Source organism: Emydura macquarii, unplaced genomic scaffold (assembly GCF_026122565.2).
Source record: "Emydura macquarii macquarii isolate MOO-44397 ecotype Brisbane River unplaced genomic scaffold, CSIRO-AGI_Emac_v2 contig_2676, whole genome shotgun sequence".
In the NCBI taxonomy this organism is placed as follows: Eukaryota; Metazoa; Chordata; order Testudines; family Chelidae; genus Emydura; species Emydura macquarii.
The window spans coordinates 2,161,856-2,179,022 of NW_027132813.1; the positions used below are offsets into that span (position 1 = coordinate 2,161,856).

The window sequence follows — 17,167 nt, forward strand, 5'->3', positions numbered from 1 at the left end:
TAGGGGGAGCCTATCCATGGCACATGGCTATATTAACTAAATTAGACATTGCTTGGCACATGGACTTGAATTTCTCATGCAGACTTCATAATAATCCAGTAGACCACTATTTGTTCCATTAACTTAATTTAAAATGCAAAGTTGACTGCTGAGAAGAACCAGAATGGCTTGTTTTTCTCAGAGCAAAGATGTGTGTGAGGTTAACCATTCGGAAACGGCAAGGTAAATGTTGATTTGAGTGATGAGTAGGTGGCAGGTGGTATAGTTCCTGTTTCTCCCAGCTGTAGCAGTGAAGATGTGTACTGGAGTATACTTCGTTATTAACAGTATTGACAGGGTTACTGTTCCTGTGGAAAGGAATACTCCCATCACATCAGATTTATTATCCTCAAAATCCAGTATGCCCAGCTGCCACCCTAATGCTGTTAGGCACACTGAAGGCAGTGGAATTGATGCAGGTCTGCTGCTGCTCTGGAGTATGGCTGAGTTAGGATTCTTGGAGACTGTGCAAAGGGCCCTTCTCATGTAACTTCTGCATTGCTGCATGGGGGTGGTTTGAGGTAAAGTGGCAGTGCATCCATAACTACAAAGATCCATCATCCATTTTCCCTGCTTCCCTTCTAGATTCTTTCATGGCCTTCTTCATTGTGGTATCTGAGTGCACAGAGAGGGGGCACATGATATGCTGAGGGTTACTAGAGTCCTATATTTATTTATAACTTAAGCACCAGCCATGTGCTTAGAGCTGTACAAAACAGATTAAAAAGACTGACACAGAAAAACAGATGCATTTAGAGATCCAGAAGGAATCACTTTAGGTAAATGTATTTAGATGTAATATGTTTTTCATTTTTGGGCCTCACAGAAGTGAATTGTTGGGTGGAATATGGATGAACGGTCGGTGCCCTGTACACTGGCCTAGGAGGCAGGCACCTCTGGATGCTACGCAGAGGAAATGGATGATGGCTCTCTTAGTGGAGTAAAAGAGTTAGGGAGAACCATATGAGACAAGATCTGAAATGGAGATAGGAGAAGAGTTATATAGGCATTTGAGGACAAGAAAGAGTAGAGTAGTTTAAACTGTATGTTGTGGACAAGAGGGGACGTCTAATTAGATGAGATAACGATGGCTGATGCATTTCGGACCGATTGGCTGGGAAGAGGCACAATATGGATATCTAGGAAACCAGAGAGGAGGTTAATAGTAATCAATATGAGAAATAACAAGGATGTGGCTAACCGTTTAAGCTGTTGTGCTAATTCTGCAGAATGGCTTTGTCACTTGGGTGATGATTCGCTTCCTCACCTCTTTACAGGGTGTTCTGGCAAGGCACAGGGCATTGAATTTGGTCCTAAAAATATTCTTGCTGATGTAAACTTTATTTTAAAAATTGGTTTAGCTAATACAACACATTAAACACATTTTCCATTATCATAGTGAACCATGCTATAGCATTTTAAAATAAAGCTGTTTACTAGGCCAGGGTCCTACCAGGAAGGCATATTTATTCTGTATTGCTGCATGTATGTTTTTACAATTAGTGTCACTACAGTAACATGGATTTTTTCCAGATGCCATCCTAAACTAGGATATTGATTCATTTTGATACTGGATTTCAGCAGTGGATCTCCTTGAAATAGTACTGCAGTCAGTTTACTTTGTAATGTAGATGGGACAAAACCACTTACAATACCTTTCAGGAAGTGATTGAGACTTAGTTCTGCTGCAACAGCACTGTTGAATTAGCTTTTTTTTCCCCTTCCCATCAGTGCTGGTCTTTAATGTTACAGCAGAACTGTTCCTCAAAATATTGTCCACTTAATGTACTTTTTTGGAAACAAAGCCTTGTTCTGTTGCAGGGAAAAGTTAATTTCTGAGGAGGTGTGCGTTGAATCAAGGGGGACTCTGGTTGCAGAAATGAAATGGAAGAAGGAGGAGTTACTTTTTGTTTCAAGGCCTGTGGGAAGGGGTACCTCAGAATCTTACAATATTGGGAGGAAAGCCATCGTGTCTGAGAACACCCTTTCTCTCTAAATCCTGAACTCCCATCAAGAATCTTCTCCTGCTCTATCTTATCTGAAACAAATGCTTACCTAATCTTTTTAGCCTCAAGGAATTTGGTATTGTGAAGAGCATCCCACAGGCAAGATGGCAGGTTTGAGAGTTGGATCCATTTATCTTGGATTTTCTATAATGCCAGTCACTGTGGTACGACAATGTCAAGTGCAGATAATTAATTAGCTTCTCATTATTAAGATAGATAAATTAGCAACCGCAGAATCTGCTGATTTATATTCTCTAAGAGTAGCACATTTTCTTTTTCCTCCCCACATTTTCTTATTTGAGGAAATTTATATAAAATAAGGTTATTAATGGAAGTAGTATTGTGTGGCTAGTTTAAAGAGAGAATCCAGAAGTGCTTTAAATCTATAGCATCCATGAAGAAGTTGGATTTAGTTTATCTTGGTGGTGTGTAATCATTTACATTTAGATTGTTATCCTTGTAGAGATGGGGAGGCACAGTATGTGTGCTGCCTTCAGTTTTCAGAGTTACAGCTAGCACACTGTGCCTTAAAACCTCTACTCTATCCAGTCAGGAAATAGGCTGAACTCTCTTTCTATTGTCTTTCATCAGAAGCCTTGTTCAGTTGGCTTGTATATGGGGGAATAAAGTCATGGAGGAGAAACTAAATGAGATGAAAAATGAAGCTTGCAATTGTTTAGGACTGTGTACGCGCTACATGTCTGTGCACAACCAAGCCATGGCTGGGAGGAGTTATCCAGTTCATTTTATATTCAGTATTGTGAGCCAGGAGAGGTCCTTGTAGGGAACAAAAATGACTGCTCCCTTAGTTGGTGACTGTTAAAGAATGTGTATATACAACAGAGCAGGAAGGAACATGCTGTTTGCAAGTGCCCCCAGGTGAAAGTAATATACCTTTAATCTTTCCAGAGCAGAACCTCAAAAAGGAGATTCTAACTTTTTCCCAAAATGTTTATTCTGAATACGACAGATTCACAGTCGGAGAGCGAGGCTTCTCCCGTGAAACGGCCACGGCTAGTGGAGGACAGTAATGACAGGCCTGAGGAAAGCAGTCGATCCAAACAGAAGAGCAGACGCAGGTGCTTCCAGTGCCAAACAAAACTGGAGCTAGTACAGCAGGAACTGGGATCATGTCGCTGTGGTAAGTACTGGTTGTCGATACTGTTAAAATTAAGTTTTTCAGACAGAATGATAATAGGTACCATTGCATGGATGGGAAAATGTAGCCATCATATTCAGACCTTTTAAAGGTAAATTTGAGAGAGAGGATCTAGCTTTCATTGGTGGCAAAAGTTACAGTTAATATTGCCAGACTAGTTTCAACTAATGGTTTGTCCTTATGTAGAGCCTTCAATTAAAGGATCTCAAACCATTTAACATGCATTAATGAATGTAGTTTCATAATTCTCTGCGAGGTAGATGAATATTATGCCCACTTTACAGCTGTAGAAGCTGGAAGCACAGAGAAGGTCAATTGACTTGCTGAAGATCACACCAAAGTCTGCTGCAGAACCTGAAGTGGAAACACAGGTCTTCCTCTGTCCTGTGTGTAAATTACCAGACAGTCCTTTCTCCTTGTATAAGAATCGTATCTTTAGATGGATCTGTAACTTGCCAAAAAAACCCTTTCCTTTGCACTGAATGTTTCTATGTTTGATGTCAACCCAAAGGAGACTTTTCCAAAAGTTGAGGAAATGGTTCGGCTATTTCAGTTTTGGTGTGGGGAAAGGAGATGCTATTGCCCATGTCGACCACCAACTTTTCTCATTCAGACAGCTCTAAAACAGTTGGACTTTGGAACTTGTAATATTACATATAAATGGGTTGTTTTTTGGGTGGGTTTTTTTAAGAATAATGATGAATGGGGGTAGACACCATGAGGAGAAATTAATGTCTAATCCATACAAATACAATAGTGTTTGTTGTAATCAATTTGCAATACACTCATTAGACTTTGTTAGAACAAACACATGGTAGTTTATCTGCATTGTCATTTTTTTCATGACACAACCGTGTATTAACCAAGTTTGTGCTTCCTGCATCCCACGCTGTCTAATCCTGTTGATATTCGTACTTTTGGTGAAGTCTGTTTAGCTGTTCCATAATGCCGTGATACGGCAATAGTGTACTCAGAGGACTTGCACACACAATGGCACCTGTGGGATGTGGACCAATACACTCTGGGATGTCTTACTACATAGAACTGAGAGGAAGTATTGTCCAAACTGGTTATGCCGGCATAGTTAGAGGGTCCTACCTTCAATATGCAATGTCTGATGAAAATAAGTGCTACAAAGACAGCCATGTTCAGCCTAGACCTCTGGTAAGGATGAAACATGTTTAACTCACTGGTATTAGGGATTAAACATAGATGTATGCAAGAACTACATTGAGAATCAGTGAGGCCACTAACTGGTTATAAACTCAAAAGTTGTGATGTAGAGGCCTTAATAGGAGCTGATTGAAAACTCAGTTCTGGACATGCACAGTAAGGCATTTGGTGAAATTTTTAGCAAAGTAATGCAACCCTGTTCTCTGTGATGTAGCTTGGTACATTTTCTCTCCCCTGTATGCAGAAGTTGCTGTTCTTAGACTGCATTTGTCACAGTTTGAATGAGGGAGTTTGTAAATGTTTGCCTGAAACACACACAAAAATGCTCCCTAATATCAGGGACGAGAGAATTTTGCAAATATAAAAATAGTGGATAGTGTAGTTTAGTATCTCAGCAATTTTTGATGTATTCTGCAAATTCTAAACTTTCATTTAAAATAAGTTCTCATATGAAGATAAAGCCATCACAGTGGTAATCAACAGTGTTGCCCTATCACTGCTAGCTTGGTAGAAGAGTATTTCCATGCAAACAACAGCAACTGCAAATGTGGAAATGCACACATCTCCCACTACATATGCCTGCCTCAGTATTGGAGATTTTATTGTCTAAGTCCTGGTCTACACTGGTGGCTTAATTCAAATTAAAGTCCCTTAATTCGAATTAATTACTCTTGCGTCTACACTTGTGCATTGTTAATTCAAATTAAGGAGCCTTTAAAATCGAATTAATAAAACCACCTCTACAAGTGGATTAGCGCCTGAAGCGCATCAGTTAATTCGCATTAGTGTGAGTGTGGACGCAATGGGACTTAATTCAAATTAATTGGCCTCCAGACTGTATCCCATGATGCCCCATTTCAGTACCTCCACCAAAGCAGCCCCGGGAAGATTTAAATCTTCATTTCCTGCGGTGAATGGGTTTAAAATCCAAGCTGCGATTACCCCCCTTCCCCCCCCCCCCCCACATACACACAAAAAGCCCTTTGAAAGTTTAGCCCTTTAAAGTTTGTCCCTTAGAAAGATTTCACCACCCACACCCCCTCCCTGCGTGGTGAATGCGTTTTAAATGCCAGCAGTGAGAGGAAATTCTTTGCTACATTGTTTCAGTGGCCAATCATGGAAACTGATACTTTAAGAGTTTATTCACAGTGCTACATGTAGATACATTCTATCATGCTTTCCATCAGTAAAATGGAAACATTTGTATCACTGTATTAATATACTAACTGACTGTTGTTATTTATCTTACATTCTACAGACACCTATAGAATCAAAATCAAAGGCAAGCAATATGTAGGGGGTGCATAAAAGGCAAACAGCACACAGGTGTGGGGGTTTGTTTGGTGAAGGGAAAATCAAAGGCAAGCAATATACAGCGTGTGTTGGGAGGAGCATAAAAGGCAAACAGCATACAGTTCTAAAGTAATCCAGGATAAACTGCGATGTATTTGTCACGGTCAAAATGAGAGCATAGTTCAGCTGGCTCCATGTGCCTGCAGCAATGGCGATCGGGGGAGTAAAAAAACATCATGAAAATCCTTTTCCTGTTTGTTTGGGAGTGGGGGAAGAGGGTGGGAGAAGCAGCGCTGCATCCTGGGGTGATGACACTTGTCACAACAGCCTCTATTGTTAGTTGCACTGTGGGATAGCTTCCCACATTGCACTGCTTTCTAATTCGAATTAAGGCTGGCCAGTGTGGACGCAAGAAACCAGCACAAACACTGTAGTGTGGACAGTCTGCAGAGCTTTCTATAAATCACTTTCTGTAATTCGAATTAAGCTAATTTGAATTAGTGCTGCAGTGTAGACATAGCCTTAGTGTCTTTTCACTCTCTGATTAAACAAAAGGGACAATTAGATGCCAAAATAAACAAATATTGCAACATAAGCAACAATGAAGATTAAAATTGTTTTTTTTAAAAAGTCCATCCCTAAGTTAGTAGTAGCTTCATGTTATTAAAATTGAAAAGTACTTAAATCAAATATTGTATCAGTATTGTATCAGTATAATTATTTCAGGTAGGGATGTACTTTTAATGAAACTGTTACCCTGGCACAATCCCAAGTGTAGACGCAATTATATCAGTTTTAAAGTGCTTTTTGCATAGCTTATTAACTGTTCCATATGCAAATAGCTATGCTGTTATAAATATGTCCATACTAAGGAGATTCTTTCAGGTTCTCATGAAGTATCACCATAGTATGACATAGGTTTTTAATTGTTTTCAATTGGAGATATATATAACTTTATAGAAATGTTTCTACTAGTTTTAGGGTTAATAAAAGCTTGTTTACAAAACCTAAATTTCGGGCCGAATTGTTCCTGTAGAATAAGCCAGGAAATGAAGTTAGATTCCCAACAGCCCCCTGGCACATCCTGTGCAGTGTACAGGATATTCTTTTAATAACATAAATACATTTTGTCTAAGCATTCAGCAAGAGAAACAGGAATAGAGTATCAGTCACAATTAGAGAAGCTGATTTCAGAAAATGTCCTAGTTACATTTATTATTATTTGTCTTATCCTTCTACCTGTAAAGTCAGGTTGCCTTAGTCAGGATAGACGAGCTAGAGTGGTAGAAAAACATAACAAATATTTTAAAACTCTAATTATTTAAGATGTTTTTCGTGGTTGCCATTTTGCAAGCAGTCACAACTAGAAATAGATGCTGGGTGTTTCACTGGAAAGCCAGGAATACAAACTCTCTACTAGGAAAAAATAAATGTTTGTGTCCTTAGAGGGGGTTGCAGGATACAAAACCTTAAACTTCACATTGGTCCAAAACTAATGTGAGTTCTGGACCCTTTATCTTTGTAATTTTAAATCCCTGGATCCTTCATTCTTATTTGGGGTGAAAGAAAAAGTGTTTGGAAGCACCTCAAAGTTTTTACATTTCAAATGTATGATAATATTGGGCAGAAAGCAAGTGAGGTGGTCAAAAGTACAAACAGTGCAATTTTTCTCAGCTGCGGAAAAAAGGGAATTTATTGCATGGATCTCATGATTTGTATGTAATCGCACACATATCCATCTGGAATACAGAGATTAAAATCAGTATAGAGCTCCTTTGGCCACTGACCACAACATTTGGATTGTCTGAGATTGCACATTGGTTTGTTGCCTGAGTTAAAAGCCACTGGAAATTATCTCATTCCTTGGAAGTGCATTCCAGTAATTTTTGTAGCCTTGATGCTCAGCCTAATAAGCTACTACTATTCTAGAAAGTGCACTGGATAACACCACTAGTGGAAAAGGGAACATTGTACATATTGGACATTGATTTTAAAATAGACAAATCTGCAGAATAACCATATCATATTAATACTATGTGGCTTTGGGGCTTGCCTTGTGTACATAGGGGAACCAACAAATTAAAATTTCTTCACAATTCTTAGGAAGCAAATTAGGAGTTATTAGTAAGCAGTTATGACAACCTGTGTTTTGCTCTAGCTCTCCAATGAAATAAACCAACCCAAGAGAAGAATATCCTCATTGTTTTCTTTGGAAAGTTAACTCAATTCCTGAAGAAAACATTTTCTCTTGCTTCCTTGAGTGGGAGTTCTTTTCACGGTCACATGAGCTGGGAGATGGGAAGAGAGGGTGTTCCATTGCTCAGCTGATGGAGAACTGGTTTGGATGACAACTTTCTGTTGAATTTAATTCCGTAACGTTGGGCTATGGTCAGATTAACATATTTTAAGATGCAACTCTGCACAGAAAGAACTCTTTCACAAGAAAAATAATAGACTTGTTGCTTTCAAAGTCAATCCGTGTACAAAATGATCAAAAACTAGGTAACAGTATCATCTGTTCCTGCTCCAGAGCTGTAGTTGTCAGATTCGGGACTCTCCATAAACTTTTATTTTCACAGCTGGTGATACTGTGCCAGCTGTCAAGACAACTATGCCAAAAGAGGCAGGGAGGGTACAGTCTCCAAAGGCAGCTAAACATCTCTTCAACAATTGCAAGTTGTCTTTTCCCCATAAAATCACCTCCCCCCGCACTGAAATTAATACTAAACATGAGAGATGTGTAATCAAAATATGCGTGCCTTTTCTTTGAATTTAGGTGTCTGTTATTTTGTTGCCAATCTTTTTTTAAAGAAAATTCTCCCCAAATGTCTGCTTTTTCTTTGGCAGGGTAGCATTAACAATGAACAAGAGACAACTCCTCCAAAATTAGGTGCCTGTACTTTTACTTTTGTTGTTACTCCATTTCCACTCTGTTAACCCATGTGCTAGGGAGAGGATTTGTAATATTTGATTAGGCGATTGGTTCATCAAGACAGGTATCTTGCCTTCAGCAGACTTATTTGCATGCAATTTCTGATGCAGTATCTCCTGCTATTGTCAGGCATGCAGTGAGCTGTCAGATGAGCTGTATGTGCAGTTTGCATGTTCCCCGTCTACCCTGAAGTTCTGAAGCGAGCAGTGTCTTTCTGAATATTTTGTCCAGTAAATGACTGTCTTGAAGCTCATTAGATAACATTGTGTGCTATGCAAATACCTCTGCAACCAATTACCCAGTGCTGATTTCACAAATGTATCCCCTTTCACAGTCTGCCATATTCAGGAACTTGTGTGCTCAGAATAATACTGTTGAGATGTTTACATTCTGAACAATGCATGGCTTTATCTTCAGCAGTTTCTGGTAGTTTGAAAATGCTTGTAAAACATAGTTATTGCATTAGCTTAGAGCTTATATGGCCTTGCTAAGCAGTGTCATCTGAAATTCATATCCAGAGCTTACACCATTATTTTACAGTTTCCAAGTCCTAACAATATGATGCGTCAAGGCTATTGCACTACTCCAGATGTAATCCCTGTCCTGCAGGACACTGCACTTCAGAGAACTGGGGCCAGACTTGTCCGTTATACTTTAGGAGGGACATCTGAGATCTGCAAACTGCTGTATTGCTACAACTGCCTCTCGGATAGCATATATCTAGAGAAAGGAATCATTGTGAATTCCATTTCATTGACACTACATAGAACTTCTGACATATTTAACAGTGCTGTAGGGCTTTAGGGGGAAAAAACAAAACAATTTACTACTTAGAAGGGAATCCCAATAAAGATGCTTTAAGCTCAAACACAGCATTTCTCAGCTGTAGGAAAATTGTTTTTATGTATTCACAATCCTTTTTTCATTCCCCTTTCCCTCTGTACAGCTTATTAACTGCTGACAAGAAATTCACATCTCATAAATAATGCTTAAGAGCCATTGCTATATAAATTGAATGTGTTATGAATTGTGATGGGCCTTTTTGTAGCGTTCTGTGCCTAAAGCAGGAAGAACAGAGGATGTCATTTTCATTAATTTCTAATGAGGTGCCAATTAAAGGCAAGGAAGGCGCTCAGAAGGGAAGAGTCACAGAGCTCCCTGAATCCCCTAGCCTGGGGCTGTCATATGAACACACTGCTAAGCCTTCTCTGAAAATTCCATTAAATTACAATCTCCTCTAGAGCACACACAGACAAATCCAGCTTCCCTTTGATCTTCAAAAGAGCAATTTGTAAGACGAGTTCTGTGCCTTCTCACACAGAGAACTGGGAGAGGTGATAGGAATTGTTAATTGCCAGTGCACTTTGCAGGCTTCAGTGAGGAGAAATTTGAAAATGAATTCTCATTCTGTACTTCTGTGACTGGATAACCTTTAAATCAACAATATCGGAGTAACACCAGTTTCCTATGAAACCTTTCTAGAAGCCAATTACACCAGGCATGTGTTCAGACAGATGATTCTAGCATTGTGCGAATCCTTCATTGGTTTAGTTTCTCATGATGGATAATGATTGAATAAAAATACCATTATTTAAAATCTGGTTCAGTGGGCAAGTAGATCAGCTATTACTTTAGGAACCTTATTTCCTAAGGTCTATTTTAATATAAGCTTTCTGCCACGAGTGTAGCAACACAGAATTGAGCAGTGGGTCATGTTAGCTCTGCAAATCAAGGTGCCAATTCAGTAGGAGTGGTGAACAAGGTTATTAGCCATAAGCAAACTTAACTGTCACATTTCAAATTAGCGACAGTAAAGTTGTCAGGAAAAATAGCAATACAAAGGTGAGAGAGCTTTCTTTTTCCAGGGTAGATTTCCCAGTTGATTATTTGTAGGATGGATTCACAGGATTTACATTAATGTTTATATAAGATATATGTGGCCATTAACTGAAACTGTGCACAATTTCAAAAATACACTGAAATTATAATAGTCTGAATCATAGAAGCTGTTTGAATAGAAAATACTGCTTAATTTTATGACAGACAGTATTTCTCCATTCAGCTGATGAATATTTACAACTAGTAAACTGTGTAGTCACTAAAAATTGATTTCTGGTATCACTTGATTTTTAAAGTCAAACTTTAAAAGGTTGTAGAGGTCTTTGTTAACAGTGTTGGATTTATAGTGGCTTTCTGGATGGTGTAAAATCACAGAAAACTGTAAGCTGAGCTTTTCTCCTCTGTACTAAAAATCTCTTACAAGACTTACGAGGATGCCTTAGGGGATTGGCAATAATGGGATTTCACCTGTCACCATTTCAAATCCAGCCCTGGTCAGCAGTGACAGAAAAATTACTACCATCTGCTTGCTGTTCAATGGTCTCTGTGTGAAATGATTTAGCGTTCTTAGTTCAGTTCCTAGTAAATATACAGGTTCATATCCCAACCCCCAACCCCTCAATAAATGTCTTTAATTGGTATTCTGTTAGCAGTCAGGGCAGAAACTGAGATTGAATGGAGCACTGAGACTGAGCTTCCCTTTAGCCCCTAGTGGTGGTCCCTCAGGGTATGTCTGCACTGCAGAGTGAAGTCTATTTATTTTAAATCGACTTTCACCTGCCGAATTTTAGAAGTCGCAGGAGTGTGATCACACCATGCTCATTGTGCTGGGGTCTTGTGTCCCCACTAGCCATACCTGGGTGACAATCAAAGCAGTACACCGTGGGTAGCTATCCCACAGTGCAACTAAACTTGGGAAGGTTGTCGTCCTCCCATGATGCAACATGCTCCCTCCCCCTCCCTTCATGTCACAAACAAACTGAAAACACTTTTTTGCGCCATTTTTCTATGCCGCACGCACACCGCTGCAAGAGAGGCATGGAGCCCACTCAGCTCTGCACTATCATTGCAAGCATCACAAATACCTCACGACTTACCCTGCAGTATTTTCAAGGCGAGACAGGAGCCGCAGCATGGAAAATAGTGATGTTATTGAGACTGACCTGTTACAAGCCATAGAGCGAAACAATTTCCATTTGCTGCAGGCTGTCACGCATCATCTTCCATCGCTGGAGCACTGGTTCTGATCCCAGAAACAAGCACAGATTGGTGGGATTGCATTGTTATGAAGGTGTGGGATGACGAGCAGTGGCTGCAGAACTTTCGTATGCGAAAGGCCACTTTCTTTGAACTTCGTGCGGCGCTGTCCCCAGCCCTGAAGCGCGTGAATACTCACTTGAGACCAGCTCTGACAGTGGAAAAGCGAGTGACCATTGCTCTGTGGAAGCTGGCAAACCCACACTGCTACTGGTCAGTTAGGAATCAATTCAGAGTCGGTAAATCCACCGTTGGAGCTGCTGTGATGCAGTTTGTAGAGCCATTAATAGACCTCTGCTACGAAGGATAGTGACTTTGGGAAATGTGCAGGACATAGTGGACAGGTTTGCCGCAGTGGAGTTCCCAAAAGGGGGCAATAGATTGCATACATATCCCTATCCTAGCACCTGACCACCTTGCCACAGAGTACATAAACCAGAAGGGATACTTCTCAGTGGTGTTGCAGGCCTTTGTGGATCACAAGGAACGTTTCACCAACATCAGTGTGAGTGGTCTGGAAAGGTGCATGACGCATGCATCTTTAGGAACTCAGATCTATTCAAAGAGATGCAGGCGGGCACTTTCTTCCCTGACCAAAAAATAAATATTGGGGATGTTGAAATGCCAATAGTGATCCTGGGGGATCCTGCCTACCCCTTGCTCCCTTGGCTAATGAAGCCCTACACTGGGCATCTGGACAGCGAGAAGGAGCATTTCAATAATAGGCTCAGCAAGTGCAGAATGGTGGTTTGTAGCACGGGGGCTCGTTAGGCCCCATCGGTGTGGTCCTTCCTTAGGCCCAGGCTTGGAGGAAAGCCATTGCACCTTCCAAAAAGGGGGACGTTAGCACCTGGATACTTTACCACCCAGCTCCTCAGGCAGGGCGGACTGCCAGTTAGTCTATCACCCCGGCCCTCGGGCAGGGCGGGTGAGCAAGCAGTCTATCGCCCCGGCCCTCAGGCAGGGCGGGCGAGCAAGCAGTTTCCTGGAGTTAGGAGAGCCAGGGACGGTACTCCTTCACTGGGTTGCAAGGATAAGGGGGGAGGGCAGGGGGACGCAGGCCCACCCAACTCCACTGCGTCCCAGCCCAGGGCCCTAGTAGTGGCGAAGGCGTTGCCACTAAGTCAGCGGGGCTCCCGCCGCAACATGCCAACAGGGCTTGCCCCTTGTACAGCCATGCCTATGGCTGTCCCTGGGCCACTTCCTCCCCGTATCCCCAGGTACCTGTACCGGTGGGATCTTCGGCGTCACAGGGGTACACAGCCCGTGGCAGGTTCGTCAGTCCCTCTGCATCCACTGGCGGCAGGGCTGGGAGCTCCTCGGCGAGGGGCAGCTCCTCCAGGTCGCAGGGTTCGGGAGATGGCTCAGCCTCCGGCAGCTCCTCCAGGTCCTGACCCGTCTCGGGGGATGGCTTGGCCTCCGGCAGCTCCTCCAGGTCAGGTCCGGCCTCGGGGGGGGATTTCCCAGCCTGCAGGCTCAGGGAACTCGGTCCAGTTACTGGGGCCCAGGAGCCTGGCCCAGTCCTGGCGGCTGGTAGGCCTAGGCTAGTCTAGGGGGCCCAGAGGCCCTATCCAACCCTTGGGGCTTGGTCGCTGGGGCTGTCCCCGGGTCCGAGGCTTTGTGAGGCGCTTGCTTGGGGTAGTGGCCTGGCTAGGTTCCCGCCTTGGCTGCAGCCGGTGAGATGGCATGTCTGTTTCCGGCAGCAGCCTGTCCCTAATTAAGCTGTGGGGCCTGCATTTTATACTCTCAGCCCTGGTGAAGGCTCCGCCCTTCCATTGTTGGATTGGCCGGCCGGCGGGACCTGTCGCTGGCCAGCTCCCTGGTTGCCGGGCAGATTGGATGGCCGGCCCTTTTTCTGCCTGCTCTGGGCGTTGTAGTCCTTCTTTAGGCCCAGGCTCGGAGAAAGGCCACTGCACCTTCCTACATGGTGGAATGTGCATTTGGGCGTTTAAAAGCCAGATGGAGATGTCTACTCACTAGGCTTGACATCAGTGAAAAGGACATCCGATCAGTCATCTCTGCATGCTGTGTGTGCCATAATCTGTGTGAAACAAAGGGTGAAAAGTTCCCCCAAGGTTGGGCCGTGGAGTCTGATTGGCTGGCCTCAAATTTTGAGCAGCCAGATTCCAGCACTATGCTCAGAGCCAACTGCGGAGAGCTTTGCCTAAGGGAAGCATTGAAAAACCAGTTTTGCAATGATCCACAGTAATGTATGTCTCTGCTGTGCCTTTCTTTCCCATCTCCCACCCTCACGCCAGTGGCCCTCTCCCCTTCTTTCCCCATCCAAGCTATGAATGAATAAAGACAGATATTTTTTAAAGCTGCAAAGTTTTATTTGTGACCCGTTTCAGTGGGGGGAAAGGAAGATAAGTTAACATTGTAAAGTGTCACTGTGCAAACAACTGTGGTTGCGTGCAATTCTTAAAGGGGCTGTCGCATCTTTCTGCTTGCCTCCACCGATGTGGAGTGCAGTACGTACTGCACCCTGCTCAGCCTCTTCCTAGAGTGCTTGGGGGTGGGGGCTGAGAAGAAACTGGTTGTTGGTTGAGCATTTTGATGGGGCTGCAGAGGGAGTCTGTCTTGCCGCTGCTCTTCCTGAAGCTCTTACAGACACTGCAAGATGTTGGACTGATTCCTCATAATATACAACATCTCCTGTTGCATATCATGTTCCTGCTCCTATGCTGATCTTCTGTGTTCCATGTCTAGTTTTTCAGACAAGGACATCCTCCAGGCTCTGAGCTCTGTGTCCGCAGCCATGGAGGCATTCATTAGTTCACTGAATATGTCATCCTGCGTTGTTGTTTTTCCGCTTCCTAATCTGGGAAAGTCTCTCACCAGGAGTTCTGCAAGGTGGGCTGAAGGCCAAGGTGCAACTGTAAGAAGAACAAATCACAAAGTTGCCATTGTTAGCTGACCCCAAGTAGTAACAGAAATGTTACCATGTAAAAAGAACTCCCCTTCATGTTCACAAGGCGAAAGCCAGACCCATATTCCAATCTGTATGTATCGGATGGGCGTTCCAGACATGGTAAGCTTCGGGCCCTTGCATCTATTATAGAAAGGTCTCATTAGCACTAAACTCCACAATCCACACTTGAGCAAGGGGAGGGATCACTGGGCTGGTTTGCGGGGAGGTGAGTAAAAGAGATTAGAGGACGCTGTGGGTGAAGTGTAGCAGCAGAAAACATAGGGCAACCAGTGTCCTGATCCATAACGCCCATGGGCAACAATACCATGACTAGAAATTGTCTTGTGTAGATGCCCAGGGAGGGACATTGTCCATGGCGGGGGAATAACACGCAGTGACCATATTCGTTGGGTATTGTAAACTTACACCATCTTCCCTAGCTGACCATGTATGATATGTCTCCTGAGGGGAACACAGGTGGAAAAGGAAGATTTGCTGCAAGCATCAGAGTACAGGCCTGGCCCTTATGCTGCTATGCTGTGTTCCGCGATGATGCCTGCTAATTTAATAGCAGAGTGGTGGGGTAAAAGTTTCCTACCATGGTGGAAGAAATAAGGCTGCCCTCCTCAGAAACCTTCTGCAAAGGATTACAGATTACCTACATGAAAGTTTTCCTTGAGATATCCATGGAGGATTCTCGGCGCATACCTGTGCATATAAATAATCTGTTCCGGGGGTAACCCTCTGCTGAAATTTACCAATATCCAGGAAGCCCATCCCCTCAAAAACACAAACTTCTTTTAAGAAGCTGGACTGGGACATAACCACAAAAATCAGATTTGCCACACACACTCACCAGATGTGCCTTTCCCAGCAATTCGATCAGTCCCGCTGTTCTATGTGTGGCTGGGCTGCTTTGGGGTAACGAAAAAGTCCTGGCTCTCAGGGAGAATGGATATCCTGCACCCTGCTCTTCTCATCCTCTTCATCCTCATCCACAGAGTCCTCCTCATTTGTCATGGGCTGGGATTCTTCAGAGGTATTGATGCTGCATGGTGGCACAAAGGTGGGTCACCGCTGAGAATTGCATGCAGCTCCTCATAAAAGCGGCACATCTTCGGTGATGAGCCAGAACAACTGTTCACCTCCCTAGCTTTCTGATACGCCTGCCTCAGCTCTTTGATTTTAACACAGCACTGCTGCGCGTCCCTGTTATGGCCTTTCTCCACCATACCACGCGATATCTTCTCATAGATATCCAAATTTCTTTTGCTGGCTTGGATCTGAGCCAGAAGAGACTCTTCGCCCCACAGACCAATGAGATCCAAGACCTCTGGTCGATGCCATGCTGGAACGTGTTTGTGCCATGCAGTTGCCATGAGTGGTTCAGCTACAAAGCTCTCTCCACACTGACCAAACCGGAAATGGGAATTCAAAATTTCCTGGGGCTTGAGGGGAGAAGCTATTTCCTGTATACATGGCCACAGTGCAGCAGAGTGTGAACGTCCAGAGTGGTCATAACAGAGCATTATGAGATACCTTCTGGAGGCCAATGGCATTGATTTATATTGCACTCTGCCTACACTGACGCTAATTTGACCCATGGAATTCGACTTCAGTGCTACGCCACTTGCAGAGGTGATTTTATTAAGTCGACTTTTACTGAGATTTAGGTCAGCGGAACTGACGTGCCAGTGGATACGCATACTTTATGGGGTTGACGTAAGTGGGGTTACATCGACCTCCATTGCCAGTGTAGACCAGGCCTCAGGCTCATACTGCTGTTGCCTATGAAATATCTTTTCTGTCGATAGGGGCCTTTAGTCTCCCTGACTGTCAATCTAGAACCTAGCCTTAAAAATGGGGCAAAGGGAGGGAAGAAATGTGAAAACCTTCCATTTAAGCCCCCATCTGTGCTTAAAAATAACCATGGGTAAGCACTATGATGAAACAGAGTTGTAAAGCAGTCATATAGAAGCAACTTTCTTATTTAGATGTACAGAAAAGACATGTTATAACTGTGTAGGACTTCTGTTATAACCAGTATCTAAGATAAAATATGGCTTCTTCTCATCGTTACACTGTACATGTTTTTTCTGATCTCTCAGAAGAGAGAAAATACCTTCTAAAATATGCTTGGGTTACCATGGTTTCACTGTGTTTAAACAATGATTTTTGTAGTGTGCTTGGGACAATAAGGCAGGTACTGTATTCTGATATATAAAACCAGAATGCAAACTGGCCAGAAGAGTAATGAGTTCTCTTCTGCCATGGTAGAGACTCAGCTGTGACTTCCAAATTCAGTCTGTGATGGCAAAAGCTAAATGTGCTTTGTCATTCAAGTGCAACCTTATTTCTGAGACTGTCTACACTTGCCACGAAATTTGGCGGCAGTCGATGGGAGATACGCAGCCTATGTAGAGTAGCTTGCATATCTCCCGTCGACTTCCTAACTTCTTTTTACTGTGGTGTCTTCAGTTTGCTGAGCTGACAGGAAATGTCCTCCCATTGACGCAACGTTACTCCACCTGGCAGAAGTGGATTAGTAGCATCCATTT

General features: G+C 43.0%; 1 protein-coding gene across 3 annotated transcripts in view; it reads left to right on the top strand.

Annotated features, from left to right (window-relative positions):
• The window catches only part of ZFAND3 (zinc finger AN1-type containing 3), a 221,084-nt gene that overhangs the window by 179,848 nt on the left and 24,069 nt on the right, over positions 1–17,167 (top strand). For all 3 annotated transcript variants that reach the window (XM_067564757.1, XM_067564758.1, XM_067564759.1), the window contains exon 6: positions 3,016–3,186. In XM_067564757.1, coding sequence (XP_067420858.1) covers positions 3,016–3,186 — 171 coding nt within the window. The remainder of the gene's footprint in view (positions 1–3,015; positions 3,187–17,167) is intronic.